The sequence below is a fragment of the Parasteatoda tepidariorum genome, chromosome 3, assembly GCF_043381705.1.
Source record: "Parasteatoda tepidariorum isolate YZ-2023 chromosome 3, CAS_Ptep_4.0, whole genome shotgun sequence".
Classification (NCBI taxonomy): domain Eukaryota; kingdom Metazoa; phylum Arthropoda; class Arachnida; order Araneae; family Theridiidae; genus Parasteatoda; species Parasteatoda tepidariorum.
The window spans coordinates 13,345,987-13,371,529 of NC_092206.1; the positions used below are offsets into that span (position 1 = coordinate 13,345,987).

Here is a 25,543-nt window from a genome sequence, read left to right on the forward strand (position 1 = left end):
ATTAGTGCTCAAATATTTTTATATATCATACTATTACACCCCAAAAAAATAAAATAAAAATAATAAAAATGAAGAAAAATATTATATTTTCACGAAATTGAAATGTAAAATATTAAGTGATAGATTTTAAACATTTCAAGGGAAAACAATGTAAATTGTAAATGAAAAAAATTACAGTAAATTAGCAACATAAATAAATTTATGTAACTGACATTTAAAATATATTTTAAACAAAATAATGTAGAAATCAAGGAAAAATTAAAAATTAAGACTTTTTTAACAATGGTGATATTTTCACAAAATAAAAAGTGATGTATTTCATCGGAAAGGAAGTACATTATTTTTTTATAAGTAATAAAATATTTGTGAAATATTAGTATTAACAAATATACAGTTATAAAAAAACAATGAGAAATTCAACAGAGAAATAAAAATGAGGAAATTTGTAGAAGTAATGAGATTTTCACAAAATGAAAGAGTAAAAAGTAATGTAGGTAAATCTGAGAAATTTAATAGACGCTTAAGCTGAATTAATTATGTTACTAATATGAAAGTTTAGTATAGCTTAATTAAAGAACTGATGAATTTAATCAAATAATAAATCGCAAATTTTGAACAGAATAGCTTAGATGTGGTAATAAAAAAATTTTATGCATTATGGAAGAGAAAGGAGTTAATTAAAGTCCTTCAGATTCCATTTAAAACAATCCATCTAGAATTCAATCGAAGTTTAGTAATTTATCAAAATTATTCAGCTCAAAAAACTCCAATCCAGAAGTATCAAAACTCTTCATCTGATAGCGAAACAATAAAGAAATCTTCATCTTGTGATTCAATTTCTTTGTTCACATTACTTTCAATATCTTCAACAGTGGTTTCGCGAATTTTTTCGCTAATTTGAGTTGGAATTGCTTTTTTTATAATTTTCTCTCGTATTTCGGTTTCATTACCACCATTAGTAGACAACAGCGCTTTCGCACTTCCATTCAATGGTCCTGAAGTTTCGTTCAGTGAAACTTCTTCGGGTAAACTGACGTCACCTGTCTTAATAAAATTTTTGTCTTTCCTACTCTTGGATACGTTTTCTTTTGGTGGTTTAGCATTAGAACAAGTTTTATCGCAATCGGAATTCCCAAGGGTGGTAGGGCTAACTACCTGGTCTTCAACACGAGAATTTTCTTTACCAAAATCCTGATTTTGCCCAACTGATTGGCTTTCTTTTGTATCATTAAAATCCTTTTTCTTTTCATCAAACTGTTTTGAAACAACGTCTTTCAACGGAAGTTTAAATGCTTTAAAAGACGGTTTTAATTTTGGATTAGTTTTAAAATTAGATCTTGATGATTCATTGTTTCTTTGGATTTGTTTATCACACGAAGAAATATTTTGTTCTGCATTAACTTGAACATCTTTCTTCTTGGTAACCGCTTTTTCAACTTTTTGTTTGTTTCCCTGTAATTGTTTTTCCTTTTTAGGTTTGGCAGCTCCAACGATGGTGCTGGTTTTCGCACCAACATTTTTTATATTATTCGATAGACCAAGATTCGCTCTCGGTGCCATGGCAGTTTTAGTTGTTGTCATAATTCTGCTTGTTTTCTTCTGGGGGATAACTTTGACCTTATCATCAGAGAGAGATTCCCCATTGTCGTTATTTACATTATGTTTCCCACAATTCATCACAACTCTGTGATTGGTTTTATGTTTTAAGGTTGACTCTGCCTTTAAATCTTTTTTCTTCTTCAATACCTTTTTATTAGATTCTTTTTTATCATCAACTGATTTAACACCGTTTACTTCAGCTGACTGAATGGGCAATAATGTTTTGTTTTGCGTCTTCACAGCTGGAAGATTGATATCATTATCACAACTCCTGATATCTTCCACTTCTTTATCCGGCTCGTGAAAATGATGATTATTTGTGACAATTGTACTGACGACATCTGATGTCACGTTGGGGCTTGTTTTTAAATCTTTTATCTGCTTCTTTTTAAGTTGTTTACATTTTTCACTGCGTTCTGCATTTGGCTGAGTGGCCAACAATGTTTTATTCCCCAAATCTACAGATGAAACACTGTCGTGTATCATGACATCTTTATCTTTACCAGAACACTGATGCTTGTTTACGACTTTCGTATCGATACCATGTTTTTCACTAGGATTTGTCATTAAGTTACCAATTTTTCTCTTCTTAGTCAGCTTATCCTTAGATCCTTTTACAACTTTAGCTCCACCCTCTTCGCTGGATTGAATAGACATGTTAGATGAAGGATTATCACTAACAAGACACTTGAATGATGTCTGATTTGCTTCAGTTTTTTCTTCTTTGTTAGAAGCTATGACTAACTCCAATGTGTCATCGTCATCAAGGCAAAGATCAACATATTCAGGTGGTTTAGTGGCAGTACTTTCAGAGGAAGTAAGATGATTCACTGAGCTGCATTTTTTTGAGGCTTTGTTATCCAAATTCTTATTTTTACGCTTTTTTGTGAAGTTTTTCTCGGGGACAGTTGCAGATGATCTGCGGAATTTTGTTTCACTTGCTTCATCGGAGGATATAGCTGATGTTTTCATCTTCTTTTCTGTTCCTGAAGTGGAAGGGGAAGAATTCATTATAGAACATTCGCTGTTTGATCCAGTTTCATCAATATTACCGGCATCTGGAACAACATGTATTAGCTCCCTGGGTATTTTGTCTTCATTTTCATTTGATCTTTTCAAAGTAGAAGAATCTTCAATCAAAAAGAAAAATAACTTATTATTAACAATTTTAGTAAAATATTTTACATATAAAATCCCATTTGGTACTCAATGAATTGATAAAACTGGAATATTGGCTAGAATGAAATGCATTCATAATGTCATCTGGCAAAAAAACATACTTTTAAAGAAAAAGTTTTTCTTTGTTGCTTTAAATCGGATTTATTTTATTTTCATTTGTTTACTTTCTTACATATACCAACCAAAGCTATGATAATAATACTTAATATTAATGTGATTGGTAATATAATATTGATGACAATATTATAACTAAAATATTTAAGACTTTTTTGATCGGCTCTTTTACACAGAAACTATGTCATTTCCCTTGCACTATGCCATGTCATTTTGTAACTAAATATGGTAAAATATTCTAAATAAGGATTTCATGTTCAAACGTTATTGACAGATTATGAGCTAATTCGACATCGCAAGTATAATAAACGAGGTAACTCAACATCGATTAACAACTTTGGGCACGAAAAGACGAGTAAACTCGTCACCGGCCAACAATGCGCAAATATTTTTAATTTAAATGGTAAAATTATTATTCAATAATTATAAAATAATTTCGAACTAATCAGTAAAAAAATAACACCATTGTTTTTATTCAAGTTCAATACATTTAAGAATTTGTAAAGATAAAGATCCAATATGTCAGATAAATATTAATGAAGAATAAATATAGATCAAGAAATATACAAAAAAAATCAATTACTCTAAATTACTTTTGGCAGAATAAGCATTTCTGCATTAGGTATACATACAAAGCGTTTAATAAGTTTAAAAGGTATTTGTTTTTAAGCAAATATCAAACTAAATTAATATGATTGTTATATAATAGCAATAATATTTAATTTAATAATACATTTATATTCAATAATTAATATAATAGAAAAATTATTTTACATACAATTGCGGTAAGTTACAGTTTCACACTACTCTAATCCAAACATCAAATAATAATTTACAAGCATAAAAATTTTGGATAAAGCATTCAATATCAATGAAATTTGACTTTTTTTTTAAAAAGAAGCAATCACAAGAGTATCCTAATTAAAATTTTTGAACAAAGCAATGATTTTTTTTATTAAAAAAAGCGTCTGATTAAATCAATATTTTTGGTCAAATCAAATTATTTAAATCACGCCAATTTTTCTTAATTTTTTGATAAAGCAATAGCGTGAAAAACTGGCTATCCCCGTGAGTTTTTACACTATAAAGATGGGCCGTACTGTGGAGAAACATTTCCTGTCTGCGAGCAAATTCATTTGTTCTCAGAATCAGTTTTCATGGACAAAAACAGTTCTTCCCCCACGTTCTTTAATTATAATAAAACTTGTATTTAACTACATTTTAATCTAATAAATAAGTTACACATGGTACTTGTGTGAGGAAATTTTTGTTGCATGTGCGTGGAAATTTATGTAGTGAAAGGTCAAAGAATCAGTATAAGCATTTTAGCTACAAAAGTAATAAATAAAAATGCATATATTTGTTTTTAACATCATTAAACATATTTTGAACTACATTTAGAACTAAAGTAGTTAATTAAGAACTTTTTTAAAAGAGAAAAGTAATAGCTGTTAACTTTAACGCTTTTTGCAACAAAAAGAATTATATAAGAAAGTAGATTAAAGTTAAACGAATTTTACATAAATTCACCAGCATTTAGAAACACCACTGTTTCGCTTGAAGGTGAGTTTATGTATGATTGAATCATTTAAAAAACATAGAGCTAAAAATATTTTCAATCAAACTCATCGAAACAAAAATAAAAAGTTAAATCTAACATTTTGTTACACTACAATTAAGAGAAAAAGTACGAAAGTTGGAAGATGAGAGAATTTATGGAGTAAGCAAATTTTAAATGGAGAACTGCACCCGAAACCAATTAGACTGAGTTCTTAAACACTGAATTAAATTTAATATGGAAAAATAAAGGGAAATAAAGTTATTTCTTTAGAACAATTTCGAAAACTACCTCTTTATTTGTTTATTAAACAGAGATGAAAATAAAAAATAAAAATCTGCATTACTTCTAAGAATTTTTTTTCTTTTTTTTCAAACAATTAAAGTTATGAATATATTTAGATTTAAAAAAAATAAAAACAACATTTTTTCCCATAAATCTAAAAATTTAATCGCAAATAATGAAAAAAAAAGGACAAATATGGTGGAGCTCAGAACAGAACCCGTTTTCTATCCAGCACTTTTGAGTGTTTTAATTGAGTGTGAGATTTATAAAAATAAATAAAAGACTTTTTTTGTGTATCACAAATCTAAAAATGCTTTCTTAGTAATAAAAATTCAAAGTTAAAAACATTATGGTAAAAATAATAAGATTGTGAACTCACAAGAAACTTATCGTTCTTCATAAAATGATTCCATTGTATGTGAAACACGCTTTGATAACACATTTAGATAATTTATTCATCACAACTGATTGTTGAAATGAAAGGTTTTAATCACGGAGAGAAATTCCTTAAATTACTTTCTTAAGTAAAACTAAACTCAGTGGCGCGACAGCCCATAGAGGGCCAAGGCCTACTGTGCCCATCTCAGTTTTCTTGACCTTGGGCTCTGGGGTGCAGGAGCAGATGTTCCGGTCAGGTAGTCAGCCGAACGCGGAACCCCCAGTGTTTAGTTCCCAAGCATGCTTGGTACTCATTTATCGACCCACTGAAGGGATGAAAGGCTGAGTGCACCTTGCCCGGCCCGAGGATCGAACCAGGGACCTGTGGCACGACAGCGCGAAGCGCTACCGCTCAGCCACCGGGCGTCACTTTCTTAAGTATTAGTGGATATTCCTAGTATTATTCCAAACTTTTTGTAAGTGTAGATTTTTTTTTTTTTAAATCAAAATTTAATTTTGTGAAGATAAGATTTCGTTTTTGCAAAAACCCACAAACACCAGCGATCTCCTTATACTTTTTCTTGAAATGCCTATTTTTGTAAAAAATAAATTAAAAAATCTATTCGGAACTGCTACTGCAGAATGGGGTTCTTTCTGCCAGTATCCTGTTTTTAAGATAAAACTTAAAAACCTTGTCTTTCAAAGAGTTTAAAATGAAAAATTTTGTTAAAAAGTCTATGTTTATTGTAAAATACTTTGCGAAGGGTCTGATTTAACGATATAAATTCTTCGTGAAGGATCAGTTTTAATGATAAAAAATTTATTGAAGGCTCAGTTAGCTAACTCAAAAGCTTCTTGAAATTACCTGGGTAAGGTTAGTAAATTATTCAATCAAAAGTTATAATGACGGTTTTTGCAATCATTTGTGTTTTCCAAAAGAAAGAGTGAGAAATAGATCGGTGATGGATTGAACCCCTAGATATAATTAAAAAAAAATAACACAAATATTTTACCCTTAAAGGAATTCTGATCCCTGAATTCATGTAATTATGCCTATATTAGCAATTATGTAATTATGCCTATACTAATGGATGCTCACTTCTCCATATACTTTATAATTCACAAAAATATCAACTGTTAATTACCTGAATCAGAAGAGAAATCTGAATCAATTGAATCAAGTTCCTTCAATAATGTATCAGCTGTAATACATTCTGATTCATCAGAACTATCAGGCTGAACTAAAATATGAATCGATATATTATAATATGGCATTTTATTTTCAAAATATAAAGTTATTCAGAATAATATGAAAAATTAAAGGGAAAAAAACATTACAATTACAGGCTAGAGGAAATTTTCCTTTATATAGATGAGGAAAGCTAAATTTCTCCAAACGTTCCTGTAAGTGGATAAAAAATATTTTAGTTTTAAATATTTATACTAGTAATATACAGAACAAAAACTTAAATTTACTTTTACATTTTGAATAGATTAGTTTTTTAAAAGTTTTTTTTTATACTAATAGTTTCTAAATTAACGGGTTTTATATTTTGTATTTATACGAAGTGTAAATTCAAATGAAGCAGGTGTTGACTTGTTGACTTGACGATTAAAATGCTAACGTTTTGAAAAATATGATGAGAAGGTAAGTCAGGTTTCACTGATAGAAAAATGAATATAATTATTTAAAAAAAAAACAGTTTCCCCCCAATCATATATTCTAAATTCACAAGGAAAATTGGGTTAAAGCGAGACATTGTTAATTATTTTAAAACTAGCCGCTTCCGGACACCAGCTGGTCAGACTTAATAAATAAGAAAAAATTAAAATATTTTGATATTTAAAACTGTACAGTCAAAAATTAAGACAATATGTAAGTATAATGAACTCATATTACTCAAGTGTGATCTCTCTTTTGTCTCTTACATGTTCGCGTGGGATCGTGGGAAATTTATTATTAAAATGTTTAATACAGCATATGCAAACTTAAATGTTTTTTTTCCTTCAAATTATCTGAATGGCGCCTTTGATGAATAATAAATCAATTAACAACTTCGTCAATATTAAACTATGCACTTATTTTCTATTGTTAATTATGCGAGTTAAAGAATTTCATTCGTTTCATTTGTAAGTTCATTTCTAAGATATTCGAATCCAATTGCTTAGGTCTTTGACCCTTTTTAAACATAACTATATACTATACTTTAATTACTACTTATACTTTAATTGTTTTAACAAAGAGAGAAATCTATGACTATGAGGTTTGGAATATTTTCCATAAAATTTTAGGAAATCTATAGTAAGTTTTCAGTAAATGTTAAATAGCTAACATAAAGTTTTATATTAAAGTTAAACACATAATATAATGATGCAGAATTACTTTCAGAGTCATTTCCAATGCCGCGTTTGCATTTACTTCAGCTTTTTCGAGTAACATTCTATATTTTTTCCTATTTAGATGCTTTGGAAGGTGCTACAAATAAATTAAATTAATACAGTATACTAAAGTTTATTTTCCATAAATAATTAAACTAAAGTAGAAAGATTTATTAAAAACCTCTTCACTTAAAGTAGTTATCCATACATGCTTAAGATGCTTATTTAAATAATATTGTGTTAGAGATAAAAAGTTCGAAAAAAGAAAAATAATTTTAAAGAAAACAAGATTTTAAAAAAAATGAGCAGCAGTACCAAATGCCGAAAAGGTAGAAAGTTAAAGTTGATTGACGATGAAATCTGCAGAAACAAAGCACGTCAAAAATAATAACTGAAATACGCGATTTGAACCAGGTAAGTCTTAAAGATATCGTATTAACGATATCAGGATGTTCAAAATTATGTTGAAAACGTAGAAATGAAATTTTTTAAAAAGTTAAAAAATTACTTAGATTGATGATGAAATTGCTATAAATAAGAAAAAGGATTATTAAAATGCGTGATGTGAAAATCGCAAGTCGTTACAGTAACGGATTTAAAGATCGAGATTCGCAAACCCGCGTAGAAAAACGTAGCAATACTGACTGAAGGAACGATGAAAAAATAAAAACAAGTTACTTAGTTCAGCGATGAAATCGACTCCAATAAGTTGCATATTTAAATGCGCGATTCGAGTGCATATTAAGGATATCGGGATTTTTCAAAAGCATCGGGGAACACGTAGCAATAGGTGATTAAAAAAATTAGATAAAAATAACTTGGATTTACGATAAAATTAGCTCAAATAAGACATATAAAAGGCAGGGCTAAAGAGAATAGAAGGGCTGGTTCACTCCTTTGAAGTATCTCGCGCCGCGCCGATCCTCGGACGTCACTCTAGTGACGTCACTTTGGCGCAAAGCTCGCACTTTTACCTCAAGAACGNAAAAATAATTTTAAAAAAAACAAGATTTTAAAAAAAATGAGCAGCAGTACCAAATGCCGAAAAGGTAGAAAGTTAAAGTTGATTGACGATGAAATCTGCACAAACAAAGCACGTCAAAAATAATAACTGAAATACGCGATTTGAACCAGGTAAGTCATAATGATATCGTATTAACGATACCAGGATGTTCAAAATTATTTGGAAAACGTAGAAATAAAATTTTTAAAAAAAGTTAAAAAATTACTTTAGATTGATGATGAAATCGCTATAAATAAGAAAAAGGATTACTAAAATGCGTGATTTGAAAATCGCAAGTCGTTACAGTAACGGATTTAAAGATCGAGATTTGCAAAGCCTCGTAGAAAAACGTAGCAATACTGACTGAAAGAATGATGAAAAAATAAAAACAAGTTTCTTACTTTTGCGATGAAATCGACTCCAATAAGTTGCATATTTAAACGCGCGATTCGAGTGCATATTAAGGATATCGGGATTTTTCAAAAGCATCGGGGAACGCGTAGCAATAGGTGATTAAAAAAAATTAGATAAAAATAACTTGGATTTACGATAAAATTAGCTCAAATAAAACATATAAAAGGTGATTATTATTAAAATGTACGATTCTAAACTCACTAATAGTCTTTAATAAAATCGTGTTAAAAATATCTGGATTTAAAAAGAAACACTTAGAAAACCAACAATATCAACAGAAAACGCAATCGAAAAATCACTTGGATTAGCGATGAAATGGACATAAATCAAGAGTTTCAAAAATGATTACCAAAATACGAAATTCACGCATTGTTTTATGTTGTATTATTAATATTGTTTAAAATTCGCAGCGATAACCACCGATAAAAAAAAGAGAACGAAAACCTACATTGAGTTAATAAAAATTAGAAATTTTGAATCGCGCAAATACTTAAACGCGCAATTCAAAATTTCTAATTTTTATTTTCCCTAAATATTATAATAGCTTTTTTTTAATTCTGTTCAGGTGCTGCCGTGACAGAATGCTGCCTGAGGACCGCATGTAAGTAAAGTACAGGTTGTGGACCCTTAACACTGATAGAAAATATGTTAATATATGATAATGTGCATAAATTATTTACTGAAGTTTCAATAAAATAATCAGGACATACGTTAATATTTGCATAAAAATCATGTTCTCATGATATGGCTAATAAGATTTCACTCACAATGTTAGTTTTGAGGGTAAAATTTAATATTACTATGAATTTTAAGCGAAATAAACAAATAAAAATTATGGATACATACTCTGTGCATATGAGGTGGTTTTAAATAACTGCTAATTTGTGTGGTTCTAATCCAAGCACGAGAAACCTTTTCATCCAAAAATGTGACATGGTAGTACTGTAAATTATAATGATTTTTAAATATTTACAGTTAATATAGAAAAAAAAAAGAAATTCCATTATCCTGTTATATGCTTTGTAATATAATGTACTAGGAAATAGTTAAGCTTGGTTTAATTTAACTTGCAAGTACTGATTAATACCGACTAGGGCCCGTTCATAAATAATGACACATTTAAAATGGGGAGGGCATTTGACACATTTGATCCGTATGAACAATAGATAAATCTATAATGTATGTACGGCACGCAAAAAGAAAAGATCACCCTGAATAACTTTGATCTGATCAGATCTTCACATTCTAGGACTCAATTTTAATGGCTCGAGGGGGTAACCTCAAATATGCTAATTACTAAGTTGCAGACGATATTTTAAGTTACGAAATCAGACCCAAGAACTTACTTTCACTGAATAAACTGAACTTCTTTTTTTTTGTTGTTGTTGACAGAATCAGATTTCAGACCTTATAAATAGGGGGAAGCCGCAATCTAGAAAATATGGTGCCAATAGTTTGGTCAGGAGAGCGCTCCAAAGTTCGGACCCCTTCCTTAACCTTAATTTTATTTTTTGCGTATTTCGCTATATCTCGAAAACCTTTTAAGCGAATTTAAAAAATAATTTCACGCAATTATAAAATTCGTTTATCCACAGAATATTCCGTGCAAAAAATAACTTTTAATAAATATTGATATTTTATTTTAGAGTGTTTGAAAAAATTTTAATTGACAAGTAAGTTACATTTTTTGAAATTAAGCAAAAAATTGTACTACTTTACAAAGTTTTTTCGAACATTCTTAAATAAATAATAAGTATTTACCAACAGTTATTTTTTTAATGGAATTAGCTTTGGCTACACAAATTTTATAACTGTGTGGAAAATTTTTTTAATTCGCTTAAAGAGTTTTCAAGATATAGCGAAATACTCAAAAAATAAATCGCTCTCCTGACCAAACTATGGGGACCATATTTCCTAGATAGCGGCTACCCCCCATATTTTGAAGGTTAAAAATCCAAATATGCTTAAAAAAAAAGCTATGTTTATTCAGAGAAAGTACGTTTTTGTGCTTAATTTCGTAACTCAAAAATTTTATAAATTCATCTACACTTATTTAGCATATTTGAGGCCACCCCCTAGAGCTATTATGATTGAGTCCTAGAATGTGAAAATCAGATCATTACATCAAAATTTTTTCAGAGTGTCCGGTATTTTGATACTGTACATATATTGTTTATACATGCATACATTACTTATATACATAGGTACAATGCATCCGTACATATATTTTGCATAGAATTATTTTTTTATAAACAAATTTTATATTTTTATGCAAATTTTTTTTTAATTAGCTTAAAGGTTTCTTGAGATAAGTCGAAAAACGCAAAAAGTAAAATTAAAATTAACGGATGCAAACTTTGGATAGCTCTTCTGACTAAACTACGGGGGCCATATTTCCCCAGATTACGGCTACCCCCTATATTTTGGAGGTCAGAAATCCGAATCCGTTGAAAAAAAGGTTTAAAGGTCTGTTTACTCAGAGAAAGTACGTTGTTGTGTCTGATTTCGTAACTTAAAATATTGTCTGCCTTAAGTAATTAGCCTATTTGAGGTCACCCCCTCGAACCATTAAGAATGAGTCCTAGAACATGAAGAATGCGATCACTAAATCAAAAATTATTCAGGGTGGTCAGTTTTTCATGGCGCATGTTGTCATATATTTTGAACCCTTGCAATCATAGCTGCCAGTAATCATTTTTGTTGCGATTACTTGGAATCATGATTATAGCTGTAATCAAAATTTCAGTGAATTGTAATCTAGATTACAAGTAATTGGTTACTGTAATCGAAAAATGCAATCGGTTACATTTTTGCCCAACTCTGGTACACAACTAATCATTATGATTGTTTATGACCAATGTCATTAAAAAAGTTATAGTTCAAAATTATTATGCAAACATGTGTTTTGTGCCATAATTGCTAACCTATGATTACATAATATAACATTTAATGTGACAAGACGGAGAGTTAAGATGGAGGGAGATGTGTGACATTTCCTGACAAAAGGGTCCAAAATATTGAAGGAAAAAAAAAGACATTATTTAGCTAATCATTTTGAAACTGTTCTATTTCAGAAAATATTTTCTTCTGTTCGAAATAAAGAACTAATTAACTATTTTAAATTGAAGTTAAAATTAATGGAATAAGGTATCATTTCCTTGCCGTGTTTAGTACTGCTAAGCTGTAAGCTTAAAGAAGAACTTAAGATTGGAAGCTTATTTGATTCTAAGAATGCTTTCTTTCAACACCCGCCCAGTGTTACAGCTTAAATGTTTTTTTTTTTTTTCAACTTTTTTTTTCCTTCAAAAAAGTTAAAATGTTTATATTTAGAATTATTACCCACATAAATAAAATGACATATTTTATGCAGAATATATTTAAATGTATATCAAAATATTTGAGATTTTATTTAGTTGAGTAAATTTTAAATCTTTAAGTAAATACAATTATTTTTAATCCCGCAGCTAATATGTAATTAGATAACGAAAGATATTTTCCTTTAATTATCTTTTGAGCAATAAAGGTTTCATAAAACAGGTATTTAAATCACTAAATAAAGGGAACAATTTTTGTAACTAAATCTCTCCTTAGCTGATGTGAATAAGTTTTAAAATGAGAGAAAACATAACATACATTTTCACACTTTAAGTAAATGCTCTTTCAAATATTCAACTCTATTTTCAAATATATATTATTTTCCCCAGAAAACTATAAAAAACGCTACCAACTAATTTGAGAGGCATATTACATTTAAAAAAATTAATATCATACATCACTCTTTCTTTGACTCAAAAAAAATTCTTCAATGTCTGGATCTTCATCAACCATTGCGGGCCACCTAAAATCAAAATTATACAAATTAATTTCAACTTTTTTTTTAAAATTACATTACATAAATACAATACCAACGAGGCACAAATGCGTTATGGTATTTATAAATATAATTTGCAATTTTTTTTATTTATTATTATTTTTTTTTCTTTTGCTTTTAGTGGCAAAGGCTAATACTTTTCAACTATCACAAAAAGTCTCAATCTGGATTAAATATGTACTGTTGAATCTTTTGTTCTTTATATTCTTAATTAAAAAGGTTTCATAAAATGTCACTGTTAATTTATAAATCCAATGCCTGGAATAATTAAAGTGCCATCAAGTATCAATGACAATTTTTTTTCTTCAAAATATTTTTTGCTTTGATGAATAAAATTCACACTTTTTTTTAATAACATTGAATAGATAATTATTATTTTGAACATCATTTTGCAAGTTGGTTCCTAAATGAATTTGCAATTCAACCCATTTCGTATCACATTTCACTTTTTAAAGATACAATTACAAAAGCATTTTCTAAATAAAAAAATAACAAAAAAATTGCTAATTTGCATATATTTAAAAACATTTTTGAAACCGTACCTAAGATATAGTTTTATCTATTCGATTGAAATTGCTTACACTATATTTGAAATTCATGATCTTTTGAAGCATTTATTATAATTTACTAAATATAAAGCTTCTGTAATGATGAAGAGAGGTATCATATTATTGTCAAAAGAATAAATAATACAAAAAATAAACAAATAAAGAAATGTTTTGCACAGTAATGTAGCACACCGTTTCAATTATTAGTGAATTTTTTTCTTTAATGACAACAGAATAAAACACTAAAAAATTAATTTTGCTATTTTTAATGAGATGAAAGTAAGAGTGAGGAATGCATTATGCGAGAACTTACCAGGGGTATCCATCCAGTTTAGCCCAAACAAGTGATCCTGGGCAAAACTCTAAATAGTCTTCGTTTGTATCTTCTTCTGGATCTTCACAACTTCCTTCGATTCCATCATCTAAATAAAAGAAAAAGAAAATTTTTAAAATTAAGAAAAAAGTATGTTTTAAGACAATAAAAATTTTAAATTAATTAGCTTAGTTAAGAAAAAAAAACAGTGCAACAATTATGAGACAAATATGATGGCAACAAATATGAAACAATTTAAAAACCCTGATATTCCGGGTTCCTACCGGTAAAAAAATTTCGGGTAAAAAAATTTGTTTTTAAATTTCTTATAATTGAATAATCAAGTGAAAGAATGAAAGTAGTGCCAATTTTTAAAGTAGTTGTACAATTTTAGTGCCGATAAAAATGTATTAAATATGGAGACGAGCCGAAATTTAACATAATAAAACGCAAGAACTAAAATTTTGCTTTATAGAAATTCTTAATGAGCTATTATCAGTTTATTACCTGTTACTGATTTAATAGTAAATATGTTCAAAAACTCGAGTTAATAAAAGACTTATTCTTTTAATATAAGTTTTATAAAAAAAATTTTGATTAGTAACAAACATAAAAGCTAGCTATTATCAACTTACTATATCCTACTATGATTTAAGAGCCAATCTTTTCTTAATTTGAGATGAAATTTAATTATTTCTTTTAGAAAATATGAGAAGGTATCTATCTATAATCAATGGCGAGTAGCGATTTGTGAATGCTTGGGGCTAATTTTTTGATTTAATGTTCCTGTAAAAATTAGCAGAATCACTAAAGAGAATAAATTGGAAAAAAAAAGTTGTTTATTTTTTTTAAATCGAAACAAAAATGCATATTTGCTAAAACCAAAATTCATTCTTAAAAATCATTTTCATGTCGATATATGCCGTGTATGTCATGTCGATATATGCCTTTGCTTATTATTCGCAATAGGGTAGTCTAAAATTTATTAAATGTAATTTTCAAATTTTCGTGATCTAAAACCAAACCTAATTTGTCTGAGAAATACATTTTGTTTTTCATAAAAACTTTGCATAAGAGAAAGATTTACCAGTAAAAAACTCAATTTCATCAAAAATTACAAGCAAAAGATTTAAAATTTTAGCGTCTTTAATGGTCAAATGGATGCCCTTTTCACTGGATTATTACCCCTTTCCTGCCGGCACTTTACTGTCGATATATATGCATACGTCATTAAAATAGCAAGATAAGGATTAAAAAACAGATATAAAAATGGATAAAGATATCTAAATAGTGCTCAGCGTACTGTGCTACACAAAACTTATCGAGGAACAAAATGCAATATTTTATTAAAAAATTATATAGAATTCTGTTTTGAAAATTTTCACTGCTAATTTTAAATAGCTTAAACACATTCAAAACATTTTATTTATATTCGTTTCTAAATTTCCATTGAAAAACAAAACTCTTAAAAATTATTAACTTGGCCTTGTTTTCACCTACTTAAGTTACTTATATTTTTTTTTTTAATCTTAAATTAAAAAGAGTAATTTTTTTAACATGCTTAGCTCTAAATTTCATAATCAATGCTAACAACCATTTTATTTTCTTGATTATTTAAATTTATTGGTTATCAGATTATAGTGTTTTATATTTTAAATGCCCAACGTTCCTACATAAGTCTTAAAAATTTTAATCCAAGAAATGTTTTTTTGTAAAAAGTGCTAACGATAATTTTAGTTTTTGGATCATTTAAATTAATTGGTTATCAAATTATAGTTTTTGATATTTTGATAAATTTTACTGTTATATTGCAGTTTACAATGTTGTATTAACACTCATGAATACTACTCCTTCAGCTTCATAATAAGATAACAAATTTTGCTTACCGGATTTGTTCATTGAACAATGCCATAAATCTGGAACTTCATGAGATTCAGAAAATTGGAAAGATTTTCTCCATTTCTTACACTTGGTGCATTCAATCCATAAGCCAAAATTTTTATTAGAGTAGATATCATTCCAAAACAGATGTCTATCTCTTGTAGTCTCTCTTTTCGTTGTTTTGATTTTCCTTTTTCCATTAGAATCTATATCAAAAATATATTTCTTTTGTGGTTAAAATTAAATTCATTGCTTATTTACAGTCTTTTACAAATTGAAGCCAACACTTCATACTGATTTCGTTAATTACAAAATATATAGGGTTTAATTTAGTAGCTTAGATGTTAGATAGATTTATTATTTCGATTATCAATGCAAATTCTTTTTATTTTCCTTTAATGTTTTCTTTTTTCTTCTTCTTTTTTATGGGTCTGAGGAGAAGAGAGATTGCGAAAGTGGAGAGAAACATGGGAATGTAAAGCATTGAATTTGTACTGATGGACGAACTAGACGCCGAAGCCTGTTTGTGACTTTTCCTGGACTCACGAAGCAGCAAGTGAACGAACTGCTTCTCCTCTGGATCAAAGCATTGCATTTTGTCTTTGTACGAGTATTATTTTAAAGAGCCATATAGCAGTTCCGTAAATAATTTTTATCCTTGAAGGTCAAAATTAAACACCAGTGCCATGGATAGAGGCAATACTGTCTAGTTTACGTTGAATTACAAAGGTGTGACTTTTTGTAGGAAGTACTGGCAGTCCCAGGCAGTTAGTGTTGTTATAAATCCTTACTTTTTTTTGTATTATTGTCTTTAAACAAGATTTCATTTCAGTGTAATTAAAATAGTAATTATCAAAACATTGTTAAATAAATTTACAAAACATAATTGATTCCCAAAAATAAATTATTTTAGGAATGTATAATAGCACTTATGTTTAATACTATTTACTTTTTCCTTCGGATTATATTCTGATATATATGAAAGAACTGCATTTTTTCTCTGTTTTTTAGTACCTGTTTTATAGTGGAAAGTTTATTGATTTACTTTTTATCCATGCATTTTTTAAGACTGTAAAATGAATATAATTCAAAGTATTTACTCCATACCATCATTTAATTTACTTTCTGGAGTCATATATATGAATGTTAGAAAGTGTAAATGTGCAAGAGTAAAAATGCTTACATTGCTAATATTCAGTACGACTACATTTATTATGACAGATTTACATGAACAGAGATTTTCTATAGATATTTCTAAACGCAATAAAAAAATTACAAAGAAATAAATGGTTTTACATAAAACGTAGTATTTAAAAATGTTGCATATTTTTTAAAAATAATTTTAAGATTCAAATAAACCAATTTTTATCAACTTCAATACAGTTTCTGGTAATATTCGATAATAAACTTGAAATTATTCACCCTCTCAAATGAAAAATTGAATTTCAAAGGAAAAAAAACTAATTCCCACGAACTTTTTGTTTTATTATTACAACTAAATCTCTCTGAACCTAAATTGTTATCAACGCTCATTCATTATAATGCTCAAATTTTATAATTTTCTTTTAAACTTTAAGGATAAGCTTGAAGAGGCATTCAACCATTTCTGGGAATAGGAATTTTCGAATAATTAAAGTCAATGCATTAATAAAAAAAATTATAAGCCAGGTACAGTTTTTTAATAAATAATATGAAACTTTTTGGTGAATAATGGATAATAATATTTAATAAAATATTTACTTACAAAACTCAGATCTACTTAAGGACGGCATCTGAAACCCAATACAAAGAAAAATATAAGTGAATTATCCGAAAATACATACTTAAACTTAAAAATAAAAAAAAACATTTATCACGAAACATCACAAACATGTAAGAAATAATACCATGAAATTTTTTAAAAAAGGAAAATTTTCAAAGACACATTTCATAATATTTGCACAATGCCCAAAAAATAAACCCATTTACATACAGAGTTATATTGAATAGTAAAGATTAGAAAACATAGAATTAGAATGTTTTTAGCAGTAGGTATTCAAATTTCAATGCGGTGCTTTTCTTTTAAAATAATGATTAGTGACAGGCGTGTAATGTAATAATGAGATGGCTTCATCTTTTTTAAACAATCCTTTCAGAAAAATAAAAGTTGATCACACCAAGTACAATAGTAGGATGAGTGATTGAATATTTTTAGAATAGTTATTACATACTTTTTTGCTTGCTTTATCTTCTTAAAAATCATCAAGCATTATTTCGTTTTCTGATACTTTCGTTTCGTAGTACAATTGAATGATTTAGTTAGTAACTTTAGAAAATATTTACTTTGAGATTAACTTGTTTTATTGCACTCCTATTAAGTAACTTATTAAGTAACGTACTCGTAACGTATTAAGTAACGTACTCGTAATTATTTTTTACTTGTTTTATTACATTCGTATAAAGCGCCAATAAGTAAATTAATAAATAAATGAACGCAAATGACATAGTTAAAAATTTTTTTGATAATTTTTAAATTCCTCTCTTAGAAATTTCAATATCAAATTCGTAACATTTTTTTTTAATTCTTTCTTTAAAAGTACATGTATTTATTTTCAAATGAGACTATAACTCGTGACTGAGTTGGGTCTTTTATTTGTTGCTGATTTTGACTTGATGGTCAAATGCTTTATAATTAAAACAGCTTTTGAATCTTCTTTTACATTTGCTTAAGGACCGTAACACCTCTCCACCAATATCAACTATAAGATGATCTTCATCGTAAAAAAATTAGTTTCAAAACGAATCAAAACATTTTTTTGCAATAAAGAGGTTTAGCTACAAACATATTGTAAGAATATCAGTAAAACTTCGGTGATGTGATAGATTTTTATTTTTTATACGTTCTTTACTTAGTTTGGACTAGAGTTGTAGTCTTCCAAAAATTATAAATATCTATTTTAGCATTTATATTTTCTATTTTTAGTAATTATTTAAAAATACACATTTTTGGGATAAAAACTGAAAAAAAAAGTTAAATAAATCATTGGAACAGAGAAAGAGAAAAAAAATAGAACGAACTGGTTTAGAAACCAGTAGAAGATCAGACTATCTCCGCTGATGAAGGATGTATTATTCTATTATGTATTTTTTGTAAGGAAATACGTCCTTATAACAGGATATTTAGCTACAACATCGACGCCCGGTGGCTGAGTGGCTTTATCTCGTTCTATCCACGGACCGGGCAAAGTCGATAAAATCAGTACCAAGAGTGCTTGAAAACTAAACATTGGGGATTCCACGTGCGGCTGACATCCGTACCGAAGCCCCCCAGGACCCACACATGGCTGACATTTCAGTCAATGAGTTTCCGATGTTTTCTATCTTCTCATTTGGAGCCGCGATGGCTCAGAGGATAAAGCGTTCGCCTTCCAATGACACGAACCAGGTTCGAATCCCAGTTGATACGAATTCCGTATCCGGCTTGCACCGACCACGGTGCTGACGTGAAGTATCCTCAGTGGTAGACGGATCATGGGGATCGTGAGACGGTCATCCCCTTGCCGTCAGACTAACCGTGGGAGGTTCTCGTGGTCTTCCTCTCCATGTAGAGTTAGCTTCATCAAAAAGTCCTCACGAAGGCAAATTTCTCCCAATGCTCGATCCAGGAGTTCCCTTGTCTTCTGGATTGGGTTCAAAATTACAAGGCTACGGAGTTGAACATTAGTAGTCGTAAACCCATAAAATTGGGTCGGCTGTTCAACGACGGTTATAATTATAATATCTTCTCATTTCATTTTATAACTGTCGTTGAACTGCCGACCCAATTTTTGGGTTTACGACTACTAATGTTCAACTCCGTAGCTTGTAATTTTAAACCCAAACCAGAACACAGGGGAACTCTTGGTATACAATCTTAAGCCCAAAGTCAAGAAAACTGGGTTCCTCTTGCTTGGGCTGTCGCACAGCGTAGCTAAACTTAATTCAGCGCTTCCTAATTTTTTTGGCTAAGGAACCCTGAATAATTAAACAGTTTTCGGCGGAACCCAGACATCGTGATCGTATTAATAAATACTATTTTAATTTGAAATTGTTTAGTAGGAGGAATGTTCACGTAAAATATCCTCAGTGGTTGATGGATCATGCGTTAGAGTCCCCTTGTCGTCAGGCTAACTGTGGGAGGTTTTCGTAGTTGTCCACTCCACATGACGCAAATGAGGGTTAGTTCCCTCAAAAAGTCCAACACTAAGGCAAATTTCTTCTAATACTTGACTCCAAAGTTCTGTTGTCTTCTGGAATGGGTTCAAAATTACAAGCCTACGGAGCTGAACATTAGTAGCCGTAAACCCATAATTGGGTCTGCTGTTCAACTACGGTTATTAAATAAAAATAAAGCAATAGAGCCGAGATGGCTCAGGCAGGAGATAAAGCGTTCGCCTCACAATGAGGTGATCCAGGTTCGAATCACTACGGTGGCTGGTTTATACAAATTCTACTGCCGGCTGACTACAGGGCTGATGTTAAATAACCTCAGTGGTAGACAAATCATGAGTTAGAATCCCCTTGCCACTAGGCTAACCGTGGGAGGTATTCGTCGTTCTCCTCTCTGTGTAACACAATTACGAGTTAGTTCCATAAAAAAATCCTCCACACAGACTAGTTTATTATATTGGTTAATCCAAAAGTTCCCTTGTCTTCTGGGTTGGGTTCAAAATTGCACGGAGTCGAACATTGATAATCGTAAACTTAGAATTGGGTCAGCTGTTCAACACCAATTATAAAAGAAGTAAAATAGAAAGAGGAATGATTTTTTGTTCATTTTTTGTTTTCAGCATCACTAACAATCTTAAATTAGATAGTATTATGTTTGATACTAAATTCGTAGCCCTAGAGTTAACCAAGTCCTGGAGCTAAAATAAGACGAATTATGATTTTCTTTGAAATGATAAAACTAAACTAAAATGCTTTAAACGTTGAAAATGGTTAATAAGGGAAACATATTTCTTTATTTTCGAATTTAGTTTTTGTTTTGTTTGAAAAGCCCGAGGGAAAATAGTAATGCAATTCTTTAGTAAATGTATGGCCCTTTCCATAAGTTATTCTATATATTGATGTAAGAAAAATCATATCTGGTTTTTAATTAAAAAAAGGCCTCTTTTTCCATTTGACATTTAATTTTAAATAATATCTTAAAGGCAACCGAAATATTAAAGAAATAGTGGATTATTGACAGGATTTAAATAGAATTAACATGAGGGAAATTAACTATCGACTATGTCAACCATCATCCATCAAAAGGTACCTCTATAAAGAATCAAGTTAACATGTATTACATACTTTGTGAATTGGTATTTAATATTTATAATGGTAGTTATGCCACAAACAGTTTCAAAATCATTACTTAGATTTAAAAAAGTCTTAATTCTTGGAACCCCTGTAACTCTCCCAGGGAACCCTTGAGTTTCGTAGAATGGCATTAGGGATCCGTTGGTTTAGTTAACTTACTCCACAAAGGCTGTTGAAATATTGCGTAAGCTTTTTTTTCTATTGTTGATTTTAGAACCTCTCCTTGTTGTCTAACTTTATTTGCATATAAAAGCAAATCGCTAATNAAAAAGAAAACTACATCGACACCCAGTGAGTGAGTGGCTTTATCTTGTTCTATCCACGGACCGGGCAAGGTCGATAAAATCAGTACCAAGAGTGCTTGAAAACTTGGGGATTATTGACATTGCTTGACATTGGGGATTCCGCGTGCGACTGACATCCGTACCGAAGCCCCCAGGACCCACATGGCTGGCACTTTAGTCAACGAGTTTCCGATGTTTTCTATCTCCTCATTTGGAGCCGCGATGGCTCAGGGGATAGAGCGTTCGCCTTCCAATGAGACGAACCGGGTTCGAATCCCAGTCGATACAAATTCCGCATCCGGCTTGTACCGACCAAAGTGGTGACGTGAAGTATCCTCAGTGGTAGACGAATCATGGGGATCATGAGACGGTCAAACCTTTACCCTCAGGCTAACCGTGGGAGGTTCTCGTGGTCTTCCTCTCCATGTAACGCAAATGCGAGTTAGCTTCATCAAAAAGTCCTCACGAAGGCAAATTTCTCCCAATGCTCCAGCTAGGAGTTCTCTTGTCTTCTGGATTGGGTTCAAAATTACAAGGCTACGGAGTTGAATATTAGTAGTCGTAAACCCATAAAATTGGGTCGGCTGTTCAACGACGGTTATAATTATAATATCTTCTCATTTCATTATATAACCGTCGTTGAACTGCCGACCCTATTTTTGGGTTTACGACTACTAATGTTCAACTCCGTAGCCTTGTAATTTTAAACCCAAACCAGAACACAGGGGAACTCTTAGTATACAATCTTAAGTTCAAAGTCAAGAAAACTGGGTTCCTCTTGCTTGGGCTGTCGCACAATGTAGCTAAACTTAATTCAGCGCTTCCTAATTTTTTGGCTAAGGAACCCTAAATAATCAAACATCTTTCGGCGGAACCCGGACATCGTGATCGTATTAATAAATACTATTTTAATTTGAAATTGTTTAATAGGAGGAATGTGTTTACGTAAAATATCCTCAGTGGTTGACGGATTATGAGTCTGAGTCCCCTGTGGGAGATTTTCGTAGTTTTCCACTCCATGTGACGCAAATGAGGGTTAGTTCCATCAAAAAGTCCAACACTAAGGTAAATTTCTTCTAATACTTGACTCCAAAGTTCTGTTGTCTTCTGGATTGGATTCAAAATTACAAGGCTACGGAGCTAAACATTAGTAGCCGTAAACCCAAAATTAGACGGCTGTTAAACTACGGTTATAAAATAAAAATAAAGCAATGGAGCCGAGGTGGCTCAGAAGATAAAGCGTTCGCCTCACAATGAGGTGATCCAGGTTCGAATCACTACGGTGACTGGTTTATACAAATTCTACTGCCGGCTGACTACAGTGCTGATGTAAAATAACCTCATGAGTTAGAATCCCCTTGCCACTAGGCTAACCGTGGGAGATTTTCGTCGTTTTCCTCTCTGTGTAACGCAATTACGAGTTAGTTCCATCAAGAAATTCTCCACACAGACTAGTTTATTCTAATGGTAGATCCAAAAGTTCCCTTGTCTTCTGGGTTGGGTTCAAAATTGCAAGGACTTGAACATTGATAATCGTAAACTCAGAATGTGTTCAACACCAGTTATAAAAGAAGTAAAATAGAAAGAGGAATGATTTTTTTGTTAATTTTTTGTTTTCATCATCATTAACAATCTTAAATTAGATATTACGTTAGATACTAAATTCGTAGCCCTAGAGTTAACTAAAACCTGGAGCTAAAATAAGACGAATTATAATTTTCTTTGAAATGATAAAACTAAACAAAAATGCTCTAAACGTTGAAAATGGTTCTTAAGGGAAACGTATTTCTTTATTTTCGAATTTAGTTTTTTGTTTCGTTTGAAAAGTCCGAGGGAAAATACTAATGCAATTCTTTTGTAAATGTATGCCCTTTCCATAAGTTATTCAATGTATTGATGTAAGAAAAATCATATCTGGTTATTTATTTTTTTTATCAAAAAAAAGGGCCTTTTTTCCCCTTTGGCATTTATTTTTGAATAATATCTTAAAGGCAACCGAAATATTAAAGAAATAGTAGATTAATGACAGGATTTAAATAGAATTAACATGAGAGAAATTAATTATCGACTATGTCAACCATCATCCATCAAAAGGTACCTCTATAAGGAATCAAGTTAACATGTATTACATACTTGTGAATTGGTATTTAATATTTATAATGGTAGTTATGCCACAAACAGTTTCAAAATCATTACTTAGATTTAAAAAAGTCTTAAGTCTTGGAACCCCTTTAACTCTCCCAGGGAACCCTTGAGTTTCGTAGAATAGCATTAGGGATCCGTTGGTTTAGTTAACTTACTCCACAGAGGCTGTTGAAGTATTGCGTAAGCTTTTTTTTGTCTATTGTTGATTTTAGAACCTCTCCTTGTTGTCTCACTTTATTTGCATATAAAAGCAAATCGCTAATTCGAATTTCTTGATTATTTAATATTTTCGCTTATTTTTTTTAAATAAAGTAGCTTTGAATGAAATTTATTAATCTTTGCAATTTGTTTTTCGATAAAAGAATGTTGATTTGTCATGCATGTATTCCTCATACTTCTTCATAGTCATGCGCAAGCCCCACTCCTGTTTTATTCCTATATAATTTCTGAACGTTGATTTTATTAAGTAGAATACTCAATGAAACGAGTTCGAATTTCATGCACTATCTGACGTGTTGTATGTATTAGCTGACTCTGCGTGCGAAATTTGACTTCGACTGCTTTAATTAAAAAAAAAATGTGTTTTCGAAATTTTGATACTAATAATTGCAGATTTGTAAAATTACATAATTTCAAAACAATAAAACTATGAAATTGATGTAAGCAAATATTAAGAAAAAAACTTTTAAAATAATAAGTCAAAATGTAAAAGCGTTAAAACCAAATTTGTCTTTTGTAAACAATTTAAATAAAAAGTTGGAAACTAAAAGCATCACTTCTTCAAGGGACAAGCTGTCTGCTAACATACTGGAGCCTTTCTGTAGTCAGTGGTTAAACCAAAAACTGACAGTGCCCAGAGACAAGCCCGTATTAAGCGTACGCGGGGCCCTAGGTCATTCAAATTTTTGGGGCCCTTCGATTAAGTTGTTTTTCTCGTATATTTTTTGTTTATTCAATTATAAAAGTAATTATCTTTTCATTTAAGAAAGCATATTTAAAATAAAAATGAATATTAATAAATTAAATTTTACTTCATTTTGTTAAATTAGAACTAAAAATAATCATAACATTTAAAAAAAAATTGAATATATATTTGGAATTGATTTTTTTAAAAAAAAAATCACTGTTTTTCTTAATTTTTTTAAAATTTATTTTCAAAAAAACCATTTTAAGGGGGCCCCAGGCCATGGCTTAGTCTGGCCTAATGGGTAATCCGGCACTGATTATCTTCCTCGGCTACATTAAAGGTGCTGCATATTAGGCCCCTTTCCTCTACAATAAAATACAATTTTAATAGTAGGAGGGAATGTTAAGTAATTAGAAAATACGGTATTTTAAATTACGATATGAAATATAAACAACTTACTTTAAATATATTTTTTGATAGACTTGGACTTTTTGACTAAGAATAATGGTTGTGGGCTTAATTTGGAAAATATGATCCCAAAAGTTTAATCAGAAAAGCGGTAAATTGTTGCAACATTTTCATTTAAGTTTTTTCATTTTTCGCCGTACCTCTAAAACTAAGTGAATTAATATANAAGATTTTTATGATGTAAAAGGAATTCTTAAAGAATATGCTTGCTCAATTTTTCAAGAAATCGTGCAACACTATTCCCAAAATGATCCATGAGTTTTTATAGTTCAGTTATAACTTCAAAAGATTTGATCCATTAGGTAGTTTTTTAAAAAAGAAACCTATTTAAGAATTTAAAATTATATGAGATTTCGATCACGAAGAGCGTTGATCAGATATTTGAAAAGGATAAAAACCGTTCCATTATTATGAGTAAATTGAGGAACAAATTATTTTAAAAACATCGCGTTGAACTTCAAGTGAAAATAATAACATATCAATAAAAATACAATTTCAGATAATATTCTAATAGAAATGAAAAAATGTGCTTACCTCAGCAACGAAAATATCATAGGTTAAGAATTTTTAGAAATTATAAAAGCGAGGAGAAAATAAAAAGGAGTAGTTAATAATTCGAAGACAGCAATGCTTTTGATTTCAATTATTCAGAAGAAAAAAATTATCGTTTGCATATTAAACATGCAAATATTTATCGTTTGCAGTTTATTCGAACAAAAGCATATGACAACTAATGTGAATACTTTATAAGAAATATCGCGATGTCAACTCTTAAATACGCCCTCTAGTGGAGTAGATATTTTCAGGCTACCATTTATTAAGTTTTCATTTAGTTCTTCAGAATCATTGGTAGAGTAGGACTTTTTTTTTCAGCACCAAAATTTCTCAAACGAAA

The 25,543-nt window shown here is 30.1% G+C and overlaps 1 protein-coding gene across 2 annotated transcripts; it reads right to left on the minus strand.

The window, feature by feature from the left end:
- Positions 1-431: 431 nt before the first annotated feature.
- Positions 432-25,279, minus strand: LOC107446905 (PC4 and SFRS1-interacting protein-like). Of its 2 annotated transcripts, none has more exons than XM_043048426.2 (10): positions 25,183-25,279; positions 17,267-17,294; positions 15,528-15,728; positions 13,642-13,750; positions 12,681-12,747; positions 9,756-9,851; positions 7,497-7,589; positions 6,458-6,515; positions 6,259-6,354; positions 432-2,729 (listed from the first exon to the last, which is right to left on the minus strand). In XM_043048426.2, exons 2-10 carry the CDS (start codon positions 17,292-17,294, stop codon positions 781-783), a joined length of 2,697 nt encoding a protein of 898 aa, XP_042904360.1. In that variant the 5' UTR covers positions 25,183-25,279; the 3' UTR covers positions 432-780. The 2 variants fall into 2 exon arrangements, with proteins under 2 accessions (XP_042904360.1, XP_042904359.1); XM_043048425.2 differs by having other exon boundaries at positions 433-2,729; positions 6,452-6,515.
- Between the last annotated feature and the right edge of the window lie 264 nt (positions 25,280-25,543).

Excerpts from the sequence above, each read along its gene's own strand:
- LOC107446905 (XM_043048425.2), bottom strand. The coding sequence starts at position 17,294 with ATGCCGTCCTTAAGTAGATCTGAGTTTT. Across the intron at positions 6,516-7,496 it reads CATTGGAAATGACTCTGAAA|GAACGTTTGGAGAAATTTAG; the intron begins GTAATTCTGCAT and ends ATCCACTTACAG. Across the intron at positions 6,355-6,451 it reads ATTTCCTCTAGCCTGTAATT|TTCAGCCTGATAGTTCTGAT; the intron begins GTAATGTTTTTT and ends TTCATATTTTAG.